The sequence below is a fragment of the Anolis carolinensis genome, chromosome 2, assembly GCF_035594765.1.
Source record: "Anolis carolinensis isolate JA03-04 chromosome 2, rAnoCar3.1.pri, whole genome shotgun sequence".
Classification (NCBI taxonomy): domain Eukaryota; kingdom Metazoa; phylum Chordata; class Lepidosauria; order Squamata; family Dactyloidae; genus Anolis; species Anolis carolinensis.
Window position 1 is genome coordinate 239,354,793 of NC_085842.1, and position 23,652 is coordinate 239,378,444.

Consider the following 23,652-nt stretch of genomic DNA (forward strand, 5'->3'; position numbering starts at 1 on the left):
TTCAAAGATAGTTCTGACTTCACCCCAAGTGTGTAATGTGATCTACTATTAGTAGTCAGTTGAAAACTCTGGTCAGTTCAGTTCTTTACGGTGTCATTCTTTATCATGCTGCTTTATACAACTGATATTCTACATTCATAACAAATTATATTATTGGCAAAAGAAGCAAAAAAAATCTAGACATGAGTTAATCTCTCCATATTTTTTTGGAAATTTAACTTATCATTTTGCTGTCATCTGCAATAAACCATTTTAATGAGTACTAACAAATTCTTGCTATGTTCCTTTTTAAAAGCCCTATTGAATTCTTTGGATTTTTTTTTTGATACTTGATATCTGCTTTTTTTAGAAGAAGCTGTGTGCTCAGCATTTGTCTCAAAGAAAAACAGTTCCCTTAGGAAAAAGCCAGAGTCATTCTTTAATGGGCTGCTATAGAGGATTGCTGTTGAATGCAAAACACTCCGGCCTTTCCCCAGAGGCTGAGAATGCTGTTTCGACAGAGCTGGTGCCATTGGAGTTACGGAAACAATGACCAAAAATTGAACCTGTTCCTTCCCATAAAGCAGAGGAAAAAGGATGTGATGGGGTATCTTGCTGATGTGTTTGTGATGCATTTTTAATGCAAAATATATTAAAACATTATCTTGTCAGGTTTATTTTGGTCTCTCTTGAAAGCATTAGATTAAAATGTGGGGATGGGAGTAGATTCTACTACTCTGGATGAGTGGCATACTTTTCTTAAAAGTAAACATTTCCTCTCTTTGTGGTGTGTGACAATAATATACTGTAGAAGAATGCATGTCAAATTATATATTTCCTTTTTTCCTTGTTAATCTATAACAAGCTGTGAAATTCCCAATATGATTACAATTTGACCATGTAATCTGTCGTGAATAATTTATATGACTTATACTGTATACCGGCATGTCTCGATTATAATAAAGATTCATTTTAAATGTTGAACTTGAAAGGACAGAATGTTTAAACCAAAAAGTGAGTGTGCACACGGTGCAATATTTTACTATAATGTGAACATCAAGCTACATTATGGCATCTATTTTTCCCACTGCCAATTGTCCCCTCCTACCATGTTACTGCGTTGTGTTTTTTTAAAAAAGAAATCCCTTTGTGAAGCCCTAGGTGGCGCAGCGGATTAAGCTGCTGAGCTGCTGAAAGGTCAGTGTTTTGAATCCAGGGAACGGGGTGAGTTCCCACTGTTTGCCCCAGCTTCTGCCAACCTGCCAGTTTGAAATTATGCAAATGTGAGTAGATCAGTAGGTACCACTCTGTCAGGAGAGTAACAGCATTCCATGCAGTCATGCTGGCCACATGACCTTGGAGGTGTCTACAGATAATGCTGGCTCTTCGGCTTAGAAATGGAGATGAGCGCCAACTCCCAGAGTCAAACACAACTAGACTTAATGTCAAGGGAAAACCTTACCTTACCCTTGTAAAAGCAAACCTTACCAAATACTAGAATTTCAGCTGATTTGAAGAAAACGTTTAATACTTAAGATTCATTTGAGTAGCTTTTAAAATTGGTTGAATGCATCGCAATTCTTTATCATGGGAGTCAAGGATCTGTTTATAGACTACTAAACAAGACAGTCTATTCATTCAGGGAAAACTATTGCTGCTCTTACAAGCTCAATGTTCTGGATACATTTTGAATATCAAAGGTTCAGGCCAGAGAGCACATAATTCCCATTACTTAATGCATTTCCTTTGATCATTTACATTTGTACATCCTTAGAATACGGCTGTCTGTTTAAATCTTTGGCTGACTTGCACCACTTGTATCAGAACCATCTTTGCCTTTGGTTAGCACATTTTACTCTCCTCAAATACTGATTCTGAAGGAAACAGTTTTCCTCTATTTTCTTTGGAGGGATCTATCAGGGAAAAATTCAAATGAATTCCACCTCCAAATTCGACTTTGGCCCATCCTTCCTTTCACATAATGCTTGGACCCTGAGGCAACAGAGCAGAAAGTGCCTCATCCCTCTTTCTTTGCACCTAGGACTGAATGCCACCCTGTGTATTTTGCTGCAAACCAAATTGCTTGATTGTAATGATTTCGTCCTCTGCTTATGAACCTGCAAATGATATTGGTATAGTACAGAGAAAAACTGTAATTCAATAAAGGTTCTTATTGCTGGTTTGGGAAAAAGACATTTCTGCAATAGTTTCCATAAGAAAAGAAAGTGGAAATAGAAAATAACATAACTGCAGTTACAAATATAAAAACTGTTAGAAAATCCCATGTCCTAATCCTCATTTGTGGCAAAATCTATTTTATCCCTCATTTAACAGCACCCTAATTATATTACAGGTAAGCCTTTCCAACCTAAGGAAATAGAAAACTTAGGTTCGTATTTCACTAGTTACATTTCCCATTTCACCTTTCACCTGATAGAGACAGCGGAATAAAAATAAATTCACTCACTCAATATGATAAAAACCAAACTAGTGTTGAGTTTAGAATTATAGGGTGAAACCTATTTAGTGGTTCCCTGGATGATTTAGGGCGATTGCTGAACCTTATTTCACAAGGTTGATATGATGATAAAATATAAGGGGAGAGTGTGCACCACACTGAGTTCAGTGAAAAAGAATATAGTAAATAAATAGCTGCAGATACAGATTATATGATGAAAATTCCTTTTTTTTCTTCCACTGAGAAATAATGAGGATTCCCCCCCCCCCTTTCACAAGTGGAGACGGTAATATTTATAATTTCTACATTATTTAGAAAGGGTGGAAGTATAATAGGAAACTATGAATTTTAAACATTTTCATTTGATTAGATCAGAATTTATTAAGCTCATTTTCATTGAGGGCAACATCAACTTTATAGGTTGCCTTCAAAGGGCCGTTGAATTCATGTATGGAAAATCCATGGATACAGAGGGCCAAATGTGTGTGTGTGTGTGTGTGTGTGTGTGTACACACACACACACACACACATACACACTTTTTTTAAAAAAAGAATTTGTGCTTTTTAAATTTTACCCTGTTTGGCCCCCAAATGTTATTGAATGACAACTCCCATCACTTTTGGTTTGGGGATAATGGGAACTGCAAACTAACAGCACTAGTGGCTCTGTGGCTGGGAAAGAGTTAGAGGACATTTTAATGCCAAGCATTATATCCACAAACCTTGTATCTAAATTCAAACCCCATTATTCTGACTAAACAGAACTGCAGCTTCCAGAGGTAATTGTATCACAATTCCTATCAGCTCTAGTCATCATGTCTAATGATGAGGAATACAGCAGTTGTAGTCCAGCATCTGGAGGGCCACGTAAAATGAGATGGTGGGTCAGATTCACCCCACAGACTTTCAGTTTGACATATGTGGATTACATCATGAGATTTCTTTAAGTAAGTTACTTGATATATAACGGAAAGAACATTATAGAATATTAATAAAGTTGTAGAGTTAGCACTAGATCTCTAGGGGTCAGTGTCAACATCAGATTAGCCCTTCTGGTTTGAGGTTAAAGAAATCCCATTAACCTGAAATTGACTGAAATTGCCAATTTCCAGAGATTTTCGATTACTATTGGCAGCTGGAGACAAGCGGGCATGTGACAGTTGGTTTTTGGTGAGAGTAAAAAGTACTGCCATTTCCTGTTTGGAAAGCAATTGTGACTATTTACACATCCATCCTGCTTCCCCTGGGAACAGAGGATGGCTGGATACTTGCTGGTTACGTTGATTATGGTTGTAATAATTTTCGTCGAAAACAAAGTCTCACCATTTTGCAAATCGATACAAACAGAAAAAGCAAAGTACACATCACATTCAGTGTCAGGACAAAGTTGTTGACCACAGTTCAAAGATTTGTTAAGATCCAGAATGTTAAAATTGGACATGTTTACAATATTCATTGGCTAAAATTTGGCTGGATTCAAATAAACACTCATATGTTCATTAATCATGACATTACATTTTTTTTTGTTCTCCAGCCTGTCTTTCTAAAGGCCTAGTTTCCCAGATCTTATCAAACTCAGGTATCAACAGTCCTTTATGACTTCCTCACACTGCCTAGGGTCCACTTCAAAGAGATTGATGTTTGGACAAATTGTCTGCCTTTGCCCCATATACAACAATTGAATGCTCCATTTTGACATTTATGGCATGACTTCTAAAGGAGCCATGATACTGGTGATATCACATCAGAACACTTAGCCATTTGATCGGAAATGCGATATCACATCAGGGAAATGGAATGACTAGAGAAGTGAAAGCCAAACATCTGTATGTCCACTCACTGTAATATCCAATGCTACATTTGGACATTCCACACTGAAATTAATGAAGAGTAATACTTGGAGGTCACATGGGGGATGCCATGTTTGACACAGAGCATATCCAGTGTCCTGGATAATTTGATCAGATTTTTTAGATATAAATTTAGAATTTCTAAGTGATCATAAAGAAACAATAAATCAATGGATTTCACATCTCAAAAGCCCCAGCAATTAGGACCAGTATTCCGGATTCTGGAAGTTGAACTCTAAAATATCTGGAGGACTAATCAATCAATGAAATATGGACTTAATGCAGAATCAGTCTTAAGAAATGGGGTTATAAAATCTTTGCAAAAAAATTAGTGGTAGAAGTGGTCAGGGACAGCTGGCCCCCAGAGGCAGAATTGGTGCTTTCCCCTCTTTGCAGAATGACCCTTGACTTATCTATGGATCATACCAAAATTCATAATTTTGGCCCCAAAACCAGCCCTCAATTTATACATGAGGTTGATTTATATGCAAGTATATACAGTAATTTAGTAGTAAAATATACACACAACTGAGACACCTTAGACATACTGGAAAAGTTGCCAGATCTCTGATAGCTACTGAAGCAAATGATTATGTATGTTACTTGTGTGATTCTCTGAGCACAAGGACACAGGTAATCTGCTCCTTAATGGCTTGTTTAACTGACAGACTCACATGGTTCTGAGAAGGTCAGATCTGATTTTAAGTTGTTGATAAATTACTAGCTGATTCTGCATGACTGGATATTAAAATGAAAAGTGGTGGACATTGCAGTTAAAATCCTAATCATAGCATTAACACACACATTAATGAACATGACAAAATCTTTTCTTTTTGACTTCTTTTAGATGTTTAATGCTGCTAATATATCGATTAGTAGCCACTTTACTCTGTAAAAGAATATGTGTCTGCAGTGTAATTGCTGATTGATCTGATTGTTCTTCTTGTTTGATAATCTGTCAAATATCGTACCCTCAAACTGGAAAGGCATATTTTATAGCAATAACTAATAAATTTAAAGTGGAACAGAAAGCAATTAACGTCTTATAAACTACACCCACTGAGATAAGCATTCCAATTACAAATTTCATTATTTCCTCTAGTCCATTTTATGTTGAATACTTGCTTTTATTGCCAAATACCTGACAGCTAGATTGGAAACAAGCCACAACTGTCAAAGTATAACTGCTCTGACTATATGAAACTCTTACATTGTGATGTTTCTCATGAAAGTTTAATGATGAGTATGTATCCAGAGAGGTTCTGTGCAGAAAAAGGAAGGATAGAATTTAATTACCCTTATTAAAAAAATAAGAAAGGGGGCTCTTTATATACTCTCATCGTATTAGCATGTAAGATAGATTATCTGTGTTGTGCACTTGTTTATATGAAAAGAGGAGCCTCAGGAATGTTTTTGTGAGTCTCAAAGGAAAAGGAAAGGTCATGCAGATGCATTAGAGTACTACTTCGGCTTGGCACAAGTCAAACCTTATCAGCAATTCCCAAGGTAAAGGCTTCACATCTTATAAGTTGTTATCAAATGTAGGTTTCTTTGGTAAGAGTGTATAGCAAACGACCTAACAATATCAGCCTTTGACACTTCTGACTTTCGGGGAGAGATAAAAAAGACATTAACTTTCAAGATTAGCGACTACCCCTCTGTTGTAGCAATATTTATATACATTCATTTTGTCAGTGATTAAGTAGCCTTGGGGAAAAGGAAGTCACCAGGGAATGCAAAGATTTGTCAGGTATGCAAGCATATCCCTCTGAGTTTTTCAGATGCCTCTGAAAGCTTTACTGAAACTATGTGAAAAATCACACTGTTTCCTGGCAAAGGAAATAATTTATTTGACACTGGACAATTCGTAGTGAATTATTTTTATTCCTTAAAGGATTGTATGTCAATACATTTCAAGCAAGACATTTAATAACAAAGCATGCATTCTGCAGTTGTTATTGATCTTTTTTCTTCCTGTTCTTTGTTTGAAGAAAATACAACTATAGTTGTATTGATATTTAACAAAAATCAGTAACCCTTTTTTATAGTAAAGAATAAGTGAATGTGGTTTTTAGATTATTACAGCACCCCCGATTATATACAGGGATTTTGCTCATTCTGTTTACAATTATTAAATCAGATTAAGTCTTTGATGTAGAAATCAACTGAGGTGGTATGAGCCTCATACACCAGTCCCTTTTACTTGAGAGAAAAACTCATTTTGAGAATGGAATGAATTCAAAAAACACGTAATGATATGGAGTTGGAGTCTGCCATTTCAAAAAAAAACAATAACACAAGAAACATTTATTCCATTGTACAGATACAGGTCTGAATTATGAAAGTGAAACTATAGTACATGGAACGTTTATCTGGAAGTCAGATAATATTTGCATTTGAGTGAATGCAAACAGGAGCAAAACTGGTTATGGGATCCTTTGGAATAAAATGGGAGCTTGTGAGTTTGTGTTTGTGTCCCTATTTACATAGGGACACAAACGGAAACATACTGATTTCATAATATATGTAAATATAATTAAATAGCTGAGAGACTAGTGTATTTTTAAAAGCCCATTTTAATGTTCAAATGTTACAGGATATATCTGCTAAATAAGGATGCATTAACCCTGGTTTGTGCAAGTCTCTCCCCACCTATTTTCTTCTGTGTACTAAAAGACGTAATGCAAAGTTTTCTGTTTTCAGATTGTGTCTTTAAACTGTTGTGTGAGAGAGGAGCAAAAATGGGGAAGAACTTCTTTTGGTTCACATTAGCATACCTAACCTGTAATTCCCTAAACATTGCACATATCTAAATCAATTTTCATATCCTGTGATGTTCTTTTGATATCCAGATGTCCTTAAAGTTTACTATAGAATTCTCCACTTAAGAATTGTATACAGATTGTCACAATATTACAGGAAAATGCATACACAGGCAAACAGGAGCAAATACATATATGTATATACTAGCTGTGCCTGGCCACGCATTGCTGTGGCGAAGTATGGTGATATGGGAAATAAAGTATTGAGGAATTGGTGGTAGTTAAAGGGTAAACGTTTTCTCCTGACATTAAGTCTAGTCATGTCTGACTCTGGGGGTTGGTGCTCATCTCCATTTCTAAGCCGAAGAGACGGTGTTGTCCGTAGACTCCTCCAAGGTCATGCGGGATGACTGCATGGAGCGGCGTTACCTTCCCGCCGGATCAGTACCTATTGATGCACTCACATTTGCATGTTTTTGAACTTCTGGGTTGGCAGAAGCTGGGGCTAACAGTGGGGGCTCTCACCGCTCCCCCAGTTCAAACCTGCGGCCTTTCGGTCCAGAAGTTCAGAAGCTCAGCGCTTTAACACACTGCACCATCAGGGGATATTATTTCCTAAAGGTTGTGAATATACAATATTTCTGATTGGTTTTTTTTTGTCTGTTGGAGGCAAGTATGAATACTGCAATTAGGAAAAATGATTAGGATGTAATGGTCTTGCAGCTTTAAAGCCTGGCTGTTTCCTCCCTGACTGAATTTTTTGTTGGGAGGTGTTAGCTGGCCCTGATTATTTCCTGTCTTGAATTCCCTTGTTTTCAGAGTGGTGTTGTTTGCGATATTTTATGTGCTTCTACTGTCTGTGGCCCTGAGAAAATAGGATTTGCCAGACTTTGATTATGGGAATACTTTGTTGGGAGGTGTTAGCTGGCCCTGATTGTTTCCTGTGTGGAATTCCCGTTTTCAGAGTGTTGTTCTTTATTTAGTGTTCTGATTTTAGAGATTGTATTCTTCTGTATTATACCACATTAATTTTTATATATTCTGATTTTAGTGTTTTTGAATACTTGGAGTCAGATTGCATTCATTTTCATGATTTACCTCAACACAATAATAATAATAATAATAATAATAATAATAATAATAATAATAATAATAATAATAATGACTTTGGTAATACACAGTTCTTCACTCTCTTCTCAGCTTCCTTTCTGGAAGAATCCTTTCTTGGGAGGTGTTAGCTGGCCCTTTGTGGAATTTCCAATTTCCCTGCTTTCAGACTGTTGGTTTTTATTTACTGTCCTGGTTTTAGAGATTATATTGTTCTGCATTATTCTATCCCAGTAATTATTTCATATTAAAGTAGAATCTCACTTATCCAACATTCGCTTATACAATGTTCTGGATTATCCAACGCAGTCTGCCTTTTCATAATCAATGTTTTTGTAGTCAGTGTTTTAAATTCATTGTGTTATTTAGTGGTAAATGCAGTAGAGTCTCACTTATCCAACATAAATGGGCCGGCAGAATGTTGGATAAGCGACTATGTTGGATAATAAGGAGGCATTAAGGAAAAGCCTATTAAACATCAAATTAGGCTATGATTTTACAAATGAAGCAACAAAACATCATATTAGACAACAAATTTGGCAGAAAAAGTAGTTCAATACGCAGTAATGCTATGTAGTAATTACTGTATTTATGAATTTAGCACCAAAATATCACAATATATTGAAAACATTGACTACAAAAATGCGTTGAATAATCCAGAATGTTGGATAAGCGAGTGTTGGATAAGTGAGACTCTACTGTAATGACTACATAGCATTACTGCGCATGGAACTACTTTTTCTGTCAAATTTGTTGTATAATATGTTTTGGTGCTTAATTTGTATAACGATTACCTAATTTGATGTTTAATCGGCTTTTCCTGAATCCCTTCTTATTATCCAACATATTCACTTATCCTGCCAGCCTGTTTATGTTGGATAAGTGAGACTCTACTGTATATTGATAATCTTATATTATCTGCTTAGAACTGGATTATATGAGGCCCCTTCTTCACAGCCATATAAAATGCACACTGAAGTGGATTATATGGTAGTGTGGAGTCAAGATAATACAGTGCCAAGCAGATAATATAAGATTCTAAATGGGTTATATAGCTGTGTGGAAGGGCCTTGAGTCTACACTGCCATATAATCCAGTGCAAATTAGATAATCTGTGGAAGAGGCCTAAGTGAGGCCTAAGTCTGCCGGTCCCCTAACTGAACCCTGGCTGTCCCTTGGCTGAGTTGGTTGCTAGGAGACCAAGTGGGCAGAGATTAGCCTTCTAAACTGGCAGCAATTGGATAAAAACAATTATTGCTCTCCCTCTAATTAGGACTTTCTTTTTCTTTTCTTTTTGTTGTATCAACCTAGAGATGTGGATGATGGGTTGTGTTGTCAAATTTCAAGGTTGGGGGGCCTGTAGTTTTGTTGTTTTATTGGTTGCCGTGATGCCATCATTCATTTATATATATAGATAATAATTGTGAAAAACAGCAGAGAAAAAGACGATGTATCTGGAGCAACATTGCAGTCAAAATGTGTTCATACTTCTCCCAATAAACACATTTTGAATGCAATTATGTTTTAAATTGTAAAGTAAATGTAATACGCTTAAGATTGGAAAGATAAGAACATTAAAGGAAACAAAATTCCCAGGTTTGTCCATCTCTAGTAAGAACAAATGTGGATCAAATTGGGTTCTCATATAAAACGAACTTGTAATATGCTTGACAGAAAGGAGGTATGAATAGGATTGCGGTATTGTAAGAATAACATTGTAAGTATAACATATTTTTAATTTTCAGAGGATCAAATTCCACGTGGTTTCCCCACCATTGATATGGGACCACAGTTAAAGGTGGTTGAACGCACTCGAACAGCCACTATGCTATGTGCAGCCAGCGGAAATCCTGATCCTGAAATAACATGGTTCAAAGATTTTTTACCTGTGGATACAAGCAACAATGGACGCATCAAACAATTACGATCAGGTAAGGTCTTGTTACTGTTTGTGGTAATGCCTAAAATGATTCTTTTTTAAGTTTATTTTCTGTTCTTATTTAATTTATTTTATTTTATTTTATAGGTTATGATTTCATCTCTTCTTATTTTTATGTTGTTAAGTGTGTTGTCCATGTCTGTGTTATTGCCATAGCCTGTTTCCAGTGTGTGTGTAACTTGCAGCTTCTGTTTATTCAACATTGCTCACTGCTGTGACTGTAATTTAATATTTTTTAAACTTTTCTTTACTGCTTTTCAGCAGTATTTGACAGATCCATTTTCTCTTCTATCCCTATCCTTATTATTATTTTAAAAATTATATCAACATTGGACTTCAGAACATACAAGGAGTACCAATGGTTTTATCCATCCAACCCAATTTTTCATTATTTGATGCTTAAAATATATTCTATAACAATTGTGTTTTGTGAGTTATTTTCAACACCTTGAACCAACCAAAGATTAGCCAATGTGGACACATCTTCTTTCCTCTCAGTGATACATGAAACACAATACTTTTTTTCTCATGTGTTAACCAAAAACAAACAAATAAACATGCAATAACAAAAGAAGTCTTTGGGTTAGCCTGCGAAAGGAGAGATCTTTATTGGTTAAGATTTTCTAATGAATATAGCCACAATAGTGTGCATACCTGCTAAAGCTTCACCGATTTTATAGTAGCCGGATCGACAGAAGCCTGCTTTTGTTGTAGAGTCCAGCTTTTGCTGCTCTTTCTCTTTCCCTGTTTCACTTTCCCAGTAATCCTTTCACCTGCCTTATGCTCTCTGCAGCTTCATAATAAGATAACTCTAAATTTACTAAGCTTATCCCCATAAAAATATAATACTGGGGGTGGGAAGTATAATAAGCTGTTTACTTGGGCAATTATACTGCAATAGAATCAGCTGTTGAAATCACCTGTCTTCCCTGAACTTTTAGCGTTTTGACCTGACCTGTCCTGTTATGTTAAACCGTCTTGTTAATCAACTTCTATGCTTGTTGTCAGCAGAACTGTGTAGATTAAACTTCTGTTAATGTAAAAAAAAAACCTAGAATAATTTTCAGATGTGGCATAGACTATTTAGTATATAAAGCTTTAACTTGAAAACTTTTGTACCAAATTATAAGGAATATAATAATATTTTTATGCTGTCTTTCTTCTCTCCGTATTTAAATCTCCAGAATCTATTGGTAAGTGCTTAGTTCTGAAGCGCACTTCACCCCCACTAATTTTCATATACAGAATACTATGATTATGGTATTATAATGATGGTTATTATTCTTAAAATGCATGGCATGCATTTTACTAACAGTCAGTGTAGTTACCAGACCTGTGCACACACACAATCCTTCACAAAAATGCCGATGTGTCTATCTTAGAAACGTTCAGTTAGGAGAAACAATACACAAGTGTCACTTAGCTACATCACAATAAATGACGAGTCCAGCATAAACAAGTGTGTATTTTCAGATAACTTCAGGTATATCTTCTCTCTCTCTCTCTCTCCCCTCCCCCTCCCCCTCTCTATTTCTGTCTATTTATCTAGCTATCTATCCATCTATCTACATAGATTTAAATAGTTGCACATTTTCACTTCTTAAAACTATATATTAAATGTAGTACTGTACAGGTTTTTTTAAGAATGTTAGGTCTATACAATATATTTTAACTCTATAAAATTAGACACCTAAGCTTTTGTATGAATGACAGATCTGCCCTGCCCCTCCCTGCCCCATCCACCCCCCACAAATGATGGCCTTGCCCACTTTGGTACACCAATACTTTGTTTTATACAATCATTGTACCTGAAATATATTTTTATAGATATTCCTGTTTTGAACAGTACCGCAATTCAAGTTTCTTTTAAAACCTATTTAATTCTGTAACTCTAATTTGATTCTTCTTCCAAAGCCCTAGCCTCCTTCTTCTCGTACTAATGCTTCTTCTTTCTAATCTTATTTGCATTCATATTATCCACGCAGGTGGTACACCAATAAGAGGTAAGATTGCTGAACTAACGTTCACAGAATGATCTTATTCTTTCTGTCCTTCCATCCTTTTCATTATTGCCATTTAAAAAACAAACACATAACAGAAATGTTCCTCATTTTATCTCTTATTTTTGTCATTTTTAGTTATAATCAGTGATTTTCATCTTGTGATTCTTTCCTCATAATCCCTTTCACTTTTCATTAGAAAAAAGTTGTGTTTGTTCATTCATTCTTTTTTCAAAAAGATATGTTCCTCTGTGATATGCTTCAAAGAAAGCATATCCAGGTCTACAGGCCACAACCCAGTCACAGCGTACCATTTGTCCCTTTTTTCTTTTTTCTTCTTCTTTTTCTACCTTTTTTCTTTTCTTTTTTTCTTTCTTTCTTTTTTTTGGTCCAACTGGAGCAAAAAAAAAAAGATCATTTTTTCTTCCTTAGCTGTTCTTGTTTTGGACCAAGCCAAGATGGTCTGGAGAACAGTTGCAGACATGCAGAAGACAACACGGAATATCTTCTTTTTAACTTTGTCTTTCAGAAGGGTTTCTTTTTTTCTCTTTTTTGTTCAATGATGTGTATATATTTTTTTCTTTCAACTTCATAAATAAAATTTAAGGAAACAGACCACCTTCTTTCCCTAACAAATTACAGCAACACTATAATATTTTTTTCTTGGATTTGCCCTTCCCTGGATTTTTGGATCTTCAGGCACTCAAAATGGAAAGGTTGATGATTCAGTATTCTTGGTGGTATGTGGTATTTCTGGTTTTTAATAGTTTTATTTAAAAAAATCATTCAGGTCTTTTGTAATTCTTGTTTTGCATTTTTCTTGGGTTTTGTGACACCACACTGCTAATCCCAGTCGTGGATTTTGATGGGTGTCTTAGGGGGGCCACCTTGAGGTCCTCAGCAGTGGTTGGTTGCTTCTTCCTTATTGGCCTGGGCCGTGCTTTTTAACTTTTTTGTGCCTTCTAATTCAACTCCTCTTGTTTTTCAGCAAATGCACTAAAATATTGTAAGTTGTAGCAAAATGTCTTTCTTTTTCTTACCAATCTGCATGTCTTTAAGGGAGTTTTGTTTCTTTGAAAGAATATTTTGAATATTATAAATAACTAATTTGTTTCTTTTTTTCACTTCAAGCAGCCTTTTTTTGTACTTGCTGCACATTTTTGACCTTCTTCAGTGGGAGACTTTCTTGAAACCCAGCGTCTCACTTTTTTTTGCCAAGTGCCACCTTTTGTATTATTTTGTCAAACGTAGAAATAAAAATAAATTGAATAAACTACATGGTGACAACCCAATGACCTAATCTCCTTTGTTTTATTTTAAAGCCATACTTCCTTGAAGCAGTCTCACCCATCTTCATTTTAATAGTCTAGGAGAAACAGTATTGTGGTAGAGAAATGTTTGACAAATGCAGATTGTTTTCCTGTGCTAGTATTGATGGTGTGAAAAAAATAATCTCTTTGTTTTTTTCATCACATCATTTTTTTGTCTGTGCTACCTTAGCGAGAAAATGATCCGACGTTGAGTGGACCTTCGCTCACAGGGCTTTTCTTTATTATTAAGCAGTGTGTAGTTAGGTGCTTGAAAATTCTACTTTGACAGTGTCTTTGGCAATGTATTTTATATCCATACAGGTGCCCTCCAAATCGAATCGAGTGAAGAATCTGACCAAGGCAAATATGAGTGTGTTGCAACCAACAGTGCGGGTACACGATATTCTGCCCCTGCCAATCTATATGTCAGAGGTAGGAATGACATATCCCCGGCATCCACTCTTCATTCAGGCTCAAGGGGTATTAAGATATACTCTCAGGGTATATACCATAATTGCAGTAGTACAAAAGGTATTGAGGCAAAGAAAAATCAGTAAAAGGAATGTTAAAGGTTTAGAGGAACAACATTTTGGGGGGAAATGATATGAATCAAGGCACTTTTGAGTCCTATCTGCCACAGTGACTTAAGGTTTGTAAGTATCCTTACATTTGTACATCGTAACTTCTGCTTTTCCTGCATTGATTACTGACCTGAGTGTTGCATTTATTTTGGGTTTTTCTACTCTTTTTCTTTCTTGCTCTGGTTTCGTTGGTTAAAATTCCTAATGTGATTGCTTGCTGTGAAACTAATTCACCTCTAATTGAAATTCAGGGTATAGAGGTGTGTACCTACATGACCTCTGACGCTGAGTCACAAAGGAAAAGGTCTTAGCTTGGAAATTCTCTATGAAGAAGACAATGGTGTAGCTTTGTTTTCATTTTTTCTTTAAGCATAGTTTCATACACCTATATATATGTTTTAAATTGGAATCTTATCAGTGAAATGTAATCCCTGGCACTGCTGTAGTGAACTAGCTGTTTTTTGTATTTTTTTAAGAGTGGGAGGGTGGGGTGGGGTGGAAGGTGGATTTATCTTTGCAGTGGGTATGAATTAGAATGGCAGATTCATGCAGGTTTGATCTTGTAAAATAACATGGATAGTTGCTTTTTAAACAATTGGAAGCATTCCTGCTTGGTTTTATATACTTAAGGTACTTCCTTTTTGGCACAGTTTCCAACATCTGGCTCTTGTCACTATTCTGTAGAAGGGCATGACTTCCAACATATACAGGGATATTCTTAGCTGCCTGCAAGTGAAAGAGTGGGTTGGATAGCTAAACAGGGCTTTTTAATTTAAAAAAAAAATGCATACAGCTTTTAGCTCATTACTTTAGTGTGGGTGACAGGTGTCAATTAAATATATATACATATTTATATCTATAGTAATGATTTCATGTTCTGGCTACAAAGAGTGTGAAGGTTATTATGGCCTCCTTAGAAAGCTATTTCAGTCTTTTCCTTTCAAAATACTGTACTGCATGAGGCATGTGTGCCATTATTTCCTGAAGGGATTCCCTCCCTCCCATGATGCTAGTTTCTAACACCGTAATAGTAATGAGAAATTGCTAACAGTCAGAGGCGAGGTAGGAAGGTTTGATTAGAGCAAGTAAAAGATGTTCAAGTAGCCGTTGAAAGCCTTGATATGGCCTTTTTACTCTCTCTGTGTTTCCCTTGTTTTTCTCCTTTCCTCATTTCATTGTGTTCTGCATCAAACCCCCTACATCCCTCAGAGCTGCGAGAAGGTTGGTGTGTTTTTTACTTTTTTACCCACCTTACAAAACTATTAATTAAACCAATAACAAAGAATACAAATGAAATGAATGTAGCTGCATTGTGGCCTTTTTTCTTTTTTAAGTTAATGTGACTTTTAAGCAGAGAATGCCCTGGTCATGGCTTCTAGTGTGTGCTGGTATCTAACTGTTGTGCATGATGAGAGAGGCAGAGAGTCTGGATGCATGATAAACCTGTAACACTCTTTTAACACTTTTAAGACCATGTCAATTTGGTCAGTGTTCCTGCTTCTCCTACCCCTTCCCCACTCCAGTCTGAGTTCCCTTTAATTTCTGTTGTTGGTGCGTGCTGATCCAAGAATGACTTCCTGCAATTCCTCCTTCAGGCAGCCCAAGCATGAAGACTCAGACTTCTCTATGGTTTTTATTTATTATTTATTTACATTTATTTCAAAGGAAAAAAATCTGTTTTAGTATTACGAATTCTGTATTGCCCGTCACTTGCTTTGTGTGACTTCTGTCAGCTGGCTGCTAAAGGCATGTTTTGCTCTTTGTTCTCCGTATGCCCGTCCCATTCACCCATGAGGCCATCATAATAAGACCCTATTGAATCTACAGCAGTCTACAAACATTTTTAAATCTAGTTGAAACGCTGCCAATAAGAAATATCTATTTTGTCTGCTCAATCCCAGATCCAGATAGGTTTTTTTTTTGTTTTTTTTGCTTAAAGTACAATGAAATTAGTGGACCACAGAGCTGTGACAATCATCACAACCATTGGTTTCTGTGGACCACAGGCATTGCTTTCTCTCATTTGGGGCCAAATCCATATATTTGTATATCTCTTTCTGTGTCTTTTTTAAGTCCTGAAAATATAAAGAGTTGACACTAGCATTTTCTTTGAAAGCCCACTTACAGAAATAAAGAAGCACATTTTCCCATGAAAGACCTAAGTACAGATCTCTGTCCTCTCCTTTCTTGATACACATGTGTGCAGGCACACAGACATACACACAGAAAGAATATTTGAAGCAGGAACACTGATCTGTTATTGCCTGGTAATTTTCTTGGTGTTGTGTTTGCTTCAATATTAATAACTCTGTTATAATGCAATGCCCTTCTGCTTTGTGTTTTAGATTTTACTGTTATTCATTTTGTACCATAGAGCTGCCTTTAATATTATTATTAATCTTAGCAGCTTATTTTGCTTTCTCTTCTTTGTGAACATTGTGGAACCTAGAATGTGTTATTGTTCTGCTCCTTCCCCACTGCCATATAATCCTTCATAACAATCTTGAGCTTAGTCAAATATATTCCTAATACCAGTTCTACCCTTCAAAATCCCTGTTTCTTTTGAACTAGCTCACCTTCACGTTGCTTTTTTTTAAAAAAAAAATCCTTTTCCCCCACCTACTTTTTTGTTTCCCTGTTTCCCTGTACAAAGTTTCCTCTCCTTTGATTCTCTGCTAAGCATGATTCCTTATAGACTCTGCCATATGCTTGCCTGCATGACCAAATCCAGTACTCATACTGGCTTTGTCTTGTTTCTTCTCCTGTGACTTTATATTTATATATCTATATATCCTATGTTTGTTTCAATGTTAGTGTGAGGTCTTGAGGTTGCATTCACTTTTTCAGTCTGAAAGCAAATAAGATTGCATTTTCAGTGTATTGTAGGTAATGTGTTCCAGGGCTGTGATGTGACAATGTGTTGCAGCACATTATTTCACATCAGCTGGAAGTGTGCAGCATTGAAGTTGGTCTTGATACTCAACTCAAGCATGCTGTCAATCCTCCAGTTTTCTTCTGTACATATATATGTATACATATGCATACAGAATATACATGCATATATATGCGTGTGTGTTTGTGTGTATCTTTTGCATGGTGTTTGTGTATTGGTAGTATGCAGTTAGTTAATTGTAGGGCCCTATTAGGTCTGGAACAGCTGTTGTATGAATGTGGTTAAAAGGTATTGATGAGTAACTGTAAAAAATCATATACAGATGATATATGTGTCTCATACATTTTTTGACAACTAAATGTAACTATTAATGCTCTGAGTTGTGTTTTAAAAGCATGTAGACTTCTGTGCAAGTATTATATTCCCCTTTTTTGTATAAGTTATTAGCTTCTTTGTGTGCTTCATTACAGTTCGGCGGGTCCCACCAAGATTCTCAATTCCTCCCACCAACCATGAAATCATGCCTGGAGGGAGTGTCAATATTACCTGTGTTGCTGTCGGTTCACCAATGCCATATGTGAAATGGATGCTTGGGGCTGAAGATCTGACACCAGAAGATGATATGCCAATTGGACGAAATGTCCTAGAGCTCAATGATGTCAGGCAGTCTGCCAATTATACCTGTGTGGCCATGTCTACTCTTGGCGTTATAGAAGCAATAGCTCAGATAACTGTAAAGGGTAAGGTGATTCTAATCAGAACCATGTGTGTTTTTTGCTTAATTTTTTAAAAAAATCTGTGATATGGTAACCCAGTGGACTGGATTTCTAGAAACCACCATTTCAGTAGCATACTTTTGCTAGTGCCACATACTTGTTTCCTTCTTCTTAGCAACATTTCTCCATGGCATACAAATATCTACTTCAGGCTTTTCTCAGTCCTCCAAAACAGATTTTCAGCTTGTGCTTCCAAGAGGAGTGCTACCATCAGTGGAATGGTGAGCAAATGAGTTCTCCTTCCCATTTGTAGCAATGTAAAAGGCGATGGGGTGGGAACTAAATATAAGAAAAATTACATACCATTTTAAAATACATTTATGTAAAAGGAATTACACAAGAATGGCTAGCAATGTGAAATGAGTAACACAAAAATATAGGAAATGTTACCTTAACATAACTTATAGTTACAATAGGGTCTCTGTCGATATGTTTCATTCCTTCATGGGAAACAGAATTGGCAATGATTATAGTTGAATTAGAGACGTCTAAGGATAAACTTGTAAAATTCTACTGCATAGCCTAATGTCTCATATCCAAGTGTAGAAGGTTAACAAGGAGACCAAAGAGACTGGTGCAGGTGGAAATCTCTGGAACAAACTTTCCCACTGAGTGTTAGAACCTCCACACAATCAGTTTCCTTGAATTAGTGATAGATTGCTACCATGTTAATTTTTAATGCAAGTAATAACAAATGTCTTGGATGTAATTCCTTAGGATTTTTATGCATGACAGTTCCCATGATAATTTTTGAAAGCCATAGCCCAGTTACATGTTATACATAAGAGCATGTATGTGCTGATGGGTTTGGGGCTTTGCTTTTGGCTCCATTTTTAGCATTGCTCCATTATACTAGACCCTTTTTTCCAATAGATGTCTAAAAAGAAATCTCTATACATTAGAAATTGCTCATGTATTGTTCTTCTGACTATTGTGCTTAACACGTGGATATAATGATATACCACAGTTTTGTATCCTGACCATCGCTCATACTCATTCATGCATTACCCACATGGCTGAGACTTTTTTTGTATTGAATAAGGTCAATATTGAGTAATAGTTATGTTGGGAGTAGGATCAAAGAAAGTGTAATCAATAACGTAAGGCAATTAAAAACTGCAACAAGATCACTGGAGTCTACAAAAAATCCTTTCAATATTAATTGCACATCAAACACATTAGTATATCACCAGTTGCACACTAGTACAAATATTGTTAAAATTGTTTAAGAAAATGCAGTAAATTTCAAGTGTACATTCAAAATGTTGAGAAAACATCCCACATCAGATTTAAGCTGCTCCCTATGAGGAGTGACTTAAAGAACTGGGCATGTTTAACCTGCAGAAGAGAAGGCTAAGAGGAGACATGATAGCCATGTACAAATATGTGAGGGGAAGTCATAGGGAGGAGGGAGCAAGCTTGTTTTCTGCTGCCCTACAGACTAGGACGCGGAACAATGGCTTCAAACTACAGGAAAGGAGATTCCACCTGAACATCAGGAAGAACTTCCTCACTGTGAGAGCTGTTCGGCAGTGGAACTCTCTGCCCCGGAGTGTGGTGGAGGCTCCTTCTTTGGAGGCTTTTAAACAGAGGCTGGATGGCCATCTGTCGGGGGTGCTTTGAATGCGATTTCCTGCTTCTTGGCAGGGGATTGGACTGGATGGCCCATGAGGTCTCTTCCAACTCTGATTCTATGATTCTATAGGAAAAGCAAAGTAAAACAGTTTTTTTCTCCAAATTATTTGTTGTTTATTTGATACGGTATCACAGGCACCAGTTCTTTATTGTCTTCTTTCAACTCAGTTGTGTATTTACTCGAGTCTAGTGCACCCTCGATTCTAATGCTCACCTCAATTTTAAGGTGCACACTGCCAAAAAATGGATTTGCCATCCATTGTGTGAATATTCCTAGCTAGGATCAAACAAAAGCGATGCCTTTTCACTTGTGGCCTTGGAGGAGGCTTTCTCCTTCATCTCTCATCTGAGAGAGAGGGAGAAGACATTTGGGAAGCAAGGGGGCTTTCTCCTTTCTCTTTCAGCTGAAAGAGGAAGGAGAAGCCGGCTGTGAGGGAAGTGTTGCTGAGAGAGGAGGAGAAGCTGGTTGGGAAGGGAGTGAGGCTTTCTCCTTTATCTCTCATCTGAGAAAGAGGGTGAAAACATTTGGGAAGCGAGGGGGCTTTTTCTTTCTCAGCTGAGAGAGAGGGAGAAACCAGCTGGGAGGGAAATGGTGCCCCCCCCATTGCCAAGAATGGTGAACCTGTCTTGGCTTCATTACAATTCATCTCCAAGTGTTGGCATGGTGGAGGTACACAGCTTTCCAACTGGCGTCCTTCAGGGCCTGAATAAAGCCCATCGGGAAGCCGCCACTCCTCCATCAGGCCGTGGCTGGAGAGTTTGCTAATCTCACCCTAACAGAGGGGCATAAGTAAGATTTAGGCATGCATTCGTAATGTGCCATTGAATGTAATGCACATCTTCATTTTGACTAAGCAGTTTAGCCAAAAAAGGTGTGCATTACATTCATATAAATGACGGTAATTATTTATGGAGGGATTGGTGTCTATAAGAATTTGTTTTTTAAAAACCTTTTCCCCATTTTTTTTTTGCAAAAGTCTTCAACTTTATAATTAATTGTGAAATTGCTTATTCTAGTGATTCTGATTTTCAGCCTAAATACTGATATTTCATTAAATGTAGTGTTACAGCAAAGTGTCTTTTATAATGCTTTTTTCTTGTTTGCTGATGAGAATTGAGCAAAAGGCAGGGCTTCACTTTCCGGATGTAATTACCTCATTAAATCAACTTGAATTTTCCTTCTTCTTATTTTAAAAATATTGCATTATTCTTCTTTGTTTGATTAGCAAGGATGGTATGCTTTAATTTCCTGTCGACAGAATCAATTTTATTACATTTTTTTCTAGCCTTACCTAAACCTCCAGGAACTCCTGTTGTGACAGAAACCACAGCAACAAGCATTACTTTGACTTGGGATTCTGGAAACCCCGAACCTGTATCTTATTACATAATCCAACATAAACCTAAAATCTCTGAGGAACTGTATAAAGAAATTGATGGAGTAGCTACAACACGATACAGCGTCGCTGGCTTAAGCCCGTATTCTGAGTATGAATTCAGAGTGGTTGCTGTCAATAACATCGGGAGGGGTCCTCCCAGTGAACCTGTTTCTACACGGACCTCAGAACAAGCACCGTCTAGTGCACCACGGAATGTACAAGCTCGTATGTTGAGCTCAACCACCATTTTGGTGCAGTGGGAGGAACCTGAGGAACCAAATGGCCAAATACAAGGTTATAGAGTTTATTACACCATGGACCCCTCTCAACATGTCAATAGTTGGTTGAAGCATAATGTGGCTGACAGCCATATCACCACCATTGGGAATCTAATACCACAGAAAACGTACTCTGTAAAAGTACTTGCTTTTACCTCCGTTGGGGATGGACCACTTTCTAGTGATATTCAAGTCATTACTCAGACAGGAGGTAAGATGGAACTTTAAATGGCTTCTGTTCAGTAATAGTGGGCATTGGGGATTGTTCAAGGTCTGTAAGATGAAACAGATGTAAATAAATATTTAAAACAATATTTAGAAGTTATTACTGAAAGTACATAAGGTTATTTGATGAATTGGGTTAAGATTTTTTTCTTTTATTAATTATTATTTTATTTTTATGTGTGTGCCCTTAAAGGTTTATACTGTAAAGAATCTGAAACTATATTAGCTCCTACTATTAGTGTTTCTGGTTTTTTTACGAAGTTTTTTCTGTAAAATTCCATCTCAAGGTGTGGTGCTCAGTTTATGCGGTTTTCTCTGACATAATTGTATTCTAACTTTTGCTTCTGCATATATTTTGTCTGACTTCCAAACAGATAGATTTTTACATACTTATTTAAGAGGTCTATCTCCTCTTTCTTATCTGAATCATGGAAGGTAAATGCTTCATCTGGACAGGTAGCCAATAAAAAACATATGAACCAGATGGGTCTGCCTTGAAGCTCTGAATTAAGAATTATTCTAACATGATAATGTAAAATGTTGAAAATATTCCTAGAAATGCAATTCAGCTTCCTTATAAATTTGCACTGTTGTACATCAGTGAGCTACATTGTCAAAATTTAGGATTCATGGTAGTACTATATTAACTATTTCCCTGCTACATTTTTTTCATATATGTATAGCATGAACTTTTATGATTCCAATATTTGAGGACAACCGGTGACATTAAAAATAATGCAAAACAGTAAAATTGAGGAACTGTACTCAATTCTTCAAAAAGTTCATAAGATTTATACTGCATGTTTCTCTTTGTAATACTTTTTTGATATCATATAGGCCAAAGAATTATAATATCGCATTACACTGAATCCAGGATGCACTTTTCCCCACAAACTTAAGGCTCAAAAAAAATGTGCATCTTGCAATTGCAGGCATCCTAAATTCAAGTTTTTTATATAGATGAAGAGGACCAGGAAGTGTGACTGAGAGTGAGAGGAAAGCTAGATGTCTGGCCAACCCCTGGGAAGCCTTCCCAGCCCAACCACTTACCTGTCTTCATCTCCCAAACTCTCCACCTCCATTTCATGTTGCTGCCTCCTTTCTCCACTGCTAGCCTAGGCAAGCTGCCCTTGCCTGGATTTGTTTTGAAAGGAGATGGTCGCAAGGAAGTGGGGCTCAGAGAGCGCAGGAGCTGTATGGACTCTCTTTTTCTGAGTGTGTGTGTGTAGGCTGCTTTCCTCTCTCTCTCTTTCTATCCTGATTACTGTCATTGGGAGTAACAGCTGCCTCAAGGTCATCCCAAAGGGAAATTAATGATTAGTTGTGTCACTAAGCTAACAACTGTACACAAAGTGGCAACAGTACACTCTAGAAATACTATTTTGTGTAATGTTATGTTTATTTATTTTCCTGGAAAAGATATGACACTTTTTAGTTTTTTCAATTGCTGGACATTCAGCTGAAATGTATTTTTCAAAGATGTCATCTGTATAGCATGAATAGCTAAAAGGTCAAATCTTGTGTATTTCATAAATGAATTGAACAATATTTGATGCAACTATGTGTTCTTGCTTTAGTACCTGGACAGCCATTGAATTTCAAAGCTGAACCTGAGTCTGAAACAAGCATATTGCTTTCTTGGACCCCGCCACGATCTGACACAATCTCCAACTATGATCTTGTTTTCAAAGATGGAGAGCATGGTGAAGAGGTATGTGCCAACTACCTACCCCACCCACCTTCTGTAATATTTTGCCACAATTGCAAGATCTGCTAATTTGCATTTGACTTTTTAAAAAATGTGCAACAACTATGAGAATGGAGTAGTATCTATTAAGATTTTCTGCCAAAGCAATGGAATTTGACTTTATTTCAATTCTAAATGTTGGGGTAAGGAAGGGGAACTTATGCACGTTAGGCTGCTGCATTGCCTACCCTTTATTATTATTCATTCTGGGTCTCATCATACTTGAGCATTTATCCACTTTTAATCTGGTTTCTGCCTCTTGCAGAATTCTAGGGTTTGTAGTTTGTTGAGGCCCAGGACCTGTCTGGTTGAGCTGTTTAAAGGCCCCTCCCTAAAGTGGATTTAAAATGGATCCAAACTCTAGTGTGATGAAGCCTTTATTCGCTTAGAGCTCCTACACCCTCTTCTCAGTACCCTCATCATTCATCCCATTGAAAATATTAGGGTTTGTTATTATCAGTGGTTCCACATATCCACACAAAGTCTGGGAACGGATCACTTGGGAATATGAGAGTCATATTGTATTTATTTATGTCCTTTTCCCCCCACAATTGGAATTGTTTAAACAATGTTTAAAATCATTATAATTAAAGCATACAAAAACACTCCATTAAAATAGAATTATTTATATTATTAAAGGATTTCAACACATCAATAAAAGAATGTAAAACAATTTTAAAAAATAAAGATATCTATGTTTATGAGAGACTGAATTTCTTTGTCTCCGTATATT

General features: G+C 36.7%; 1 protein-coding gene across 46 annotated transcripts in view; it reads left to right on the forward strand.

The window, feature by feature from the left end:
- Positions 1 to 23,652, forward strand: part of ptprd (protein tyrosine phosphatase receptor type D) — a 1,517,053-nt gene that overhangs the window by 1,299,201 nt on the left and 194,200 nt on the right. For 15 of the 46 annotated variants that reach the window (XM_062974174.1, XM_062974188.1, XM_062974177.1 and 12 more), the window contains exons 13-19: positions 9,902 to 10,087; positions 12,081 to 12,098; positions 13,727 to 13,837; positions 15,196 to 15,207; positions 17,350 to 17,619; positions 20,577 to 21,158; positions 22,750 to 22,883. In XM_062974174.1, coding sequence (XP_062830244.1) covers positions 9,902 to 10,087; positions 12,081 to 12,098; positions 13,727 to 13,837; positions 15,196 to 15,207; positions 17,350 to 17,619; positions 20,577 to 21,158; positions 22,750 to 22,883 — 1,313 coding nt within the window. Of the gene's footprint in view, positions 1 to 9,901; positions 10,088 to 11,279; positions 11,289 to 12,080; positions 12,099 to 13,726; positions 13,838 to 15,195; positions 15,208 to 17,349; positions 17,620 to 20,576; positions 21,159 to 22,749; positions 22,884 to 23,652 lie in introns of all 46 variants that reach the window. The other 31 variants (XM_062974169.1, XM_062974170.1, XM_062974173.1 and 28 more) reach the window with 4 other exon arrangements.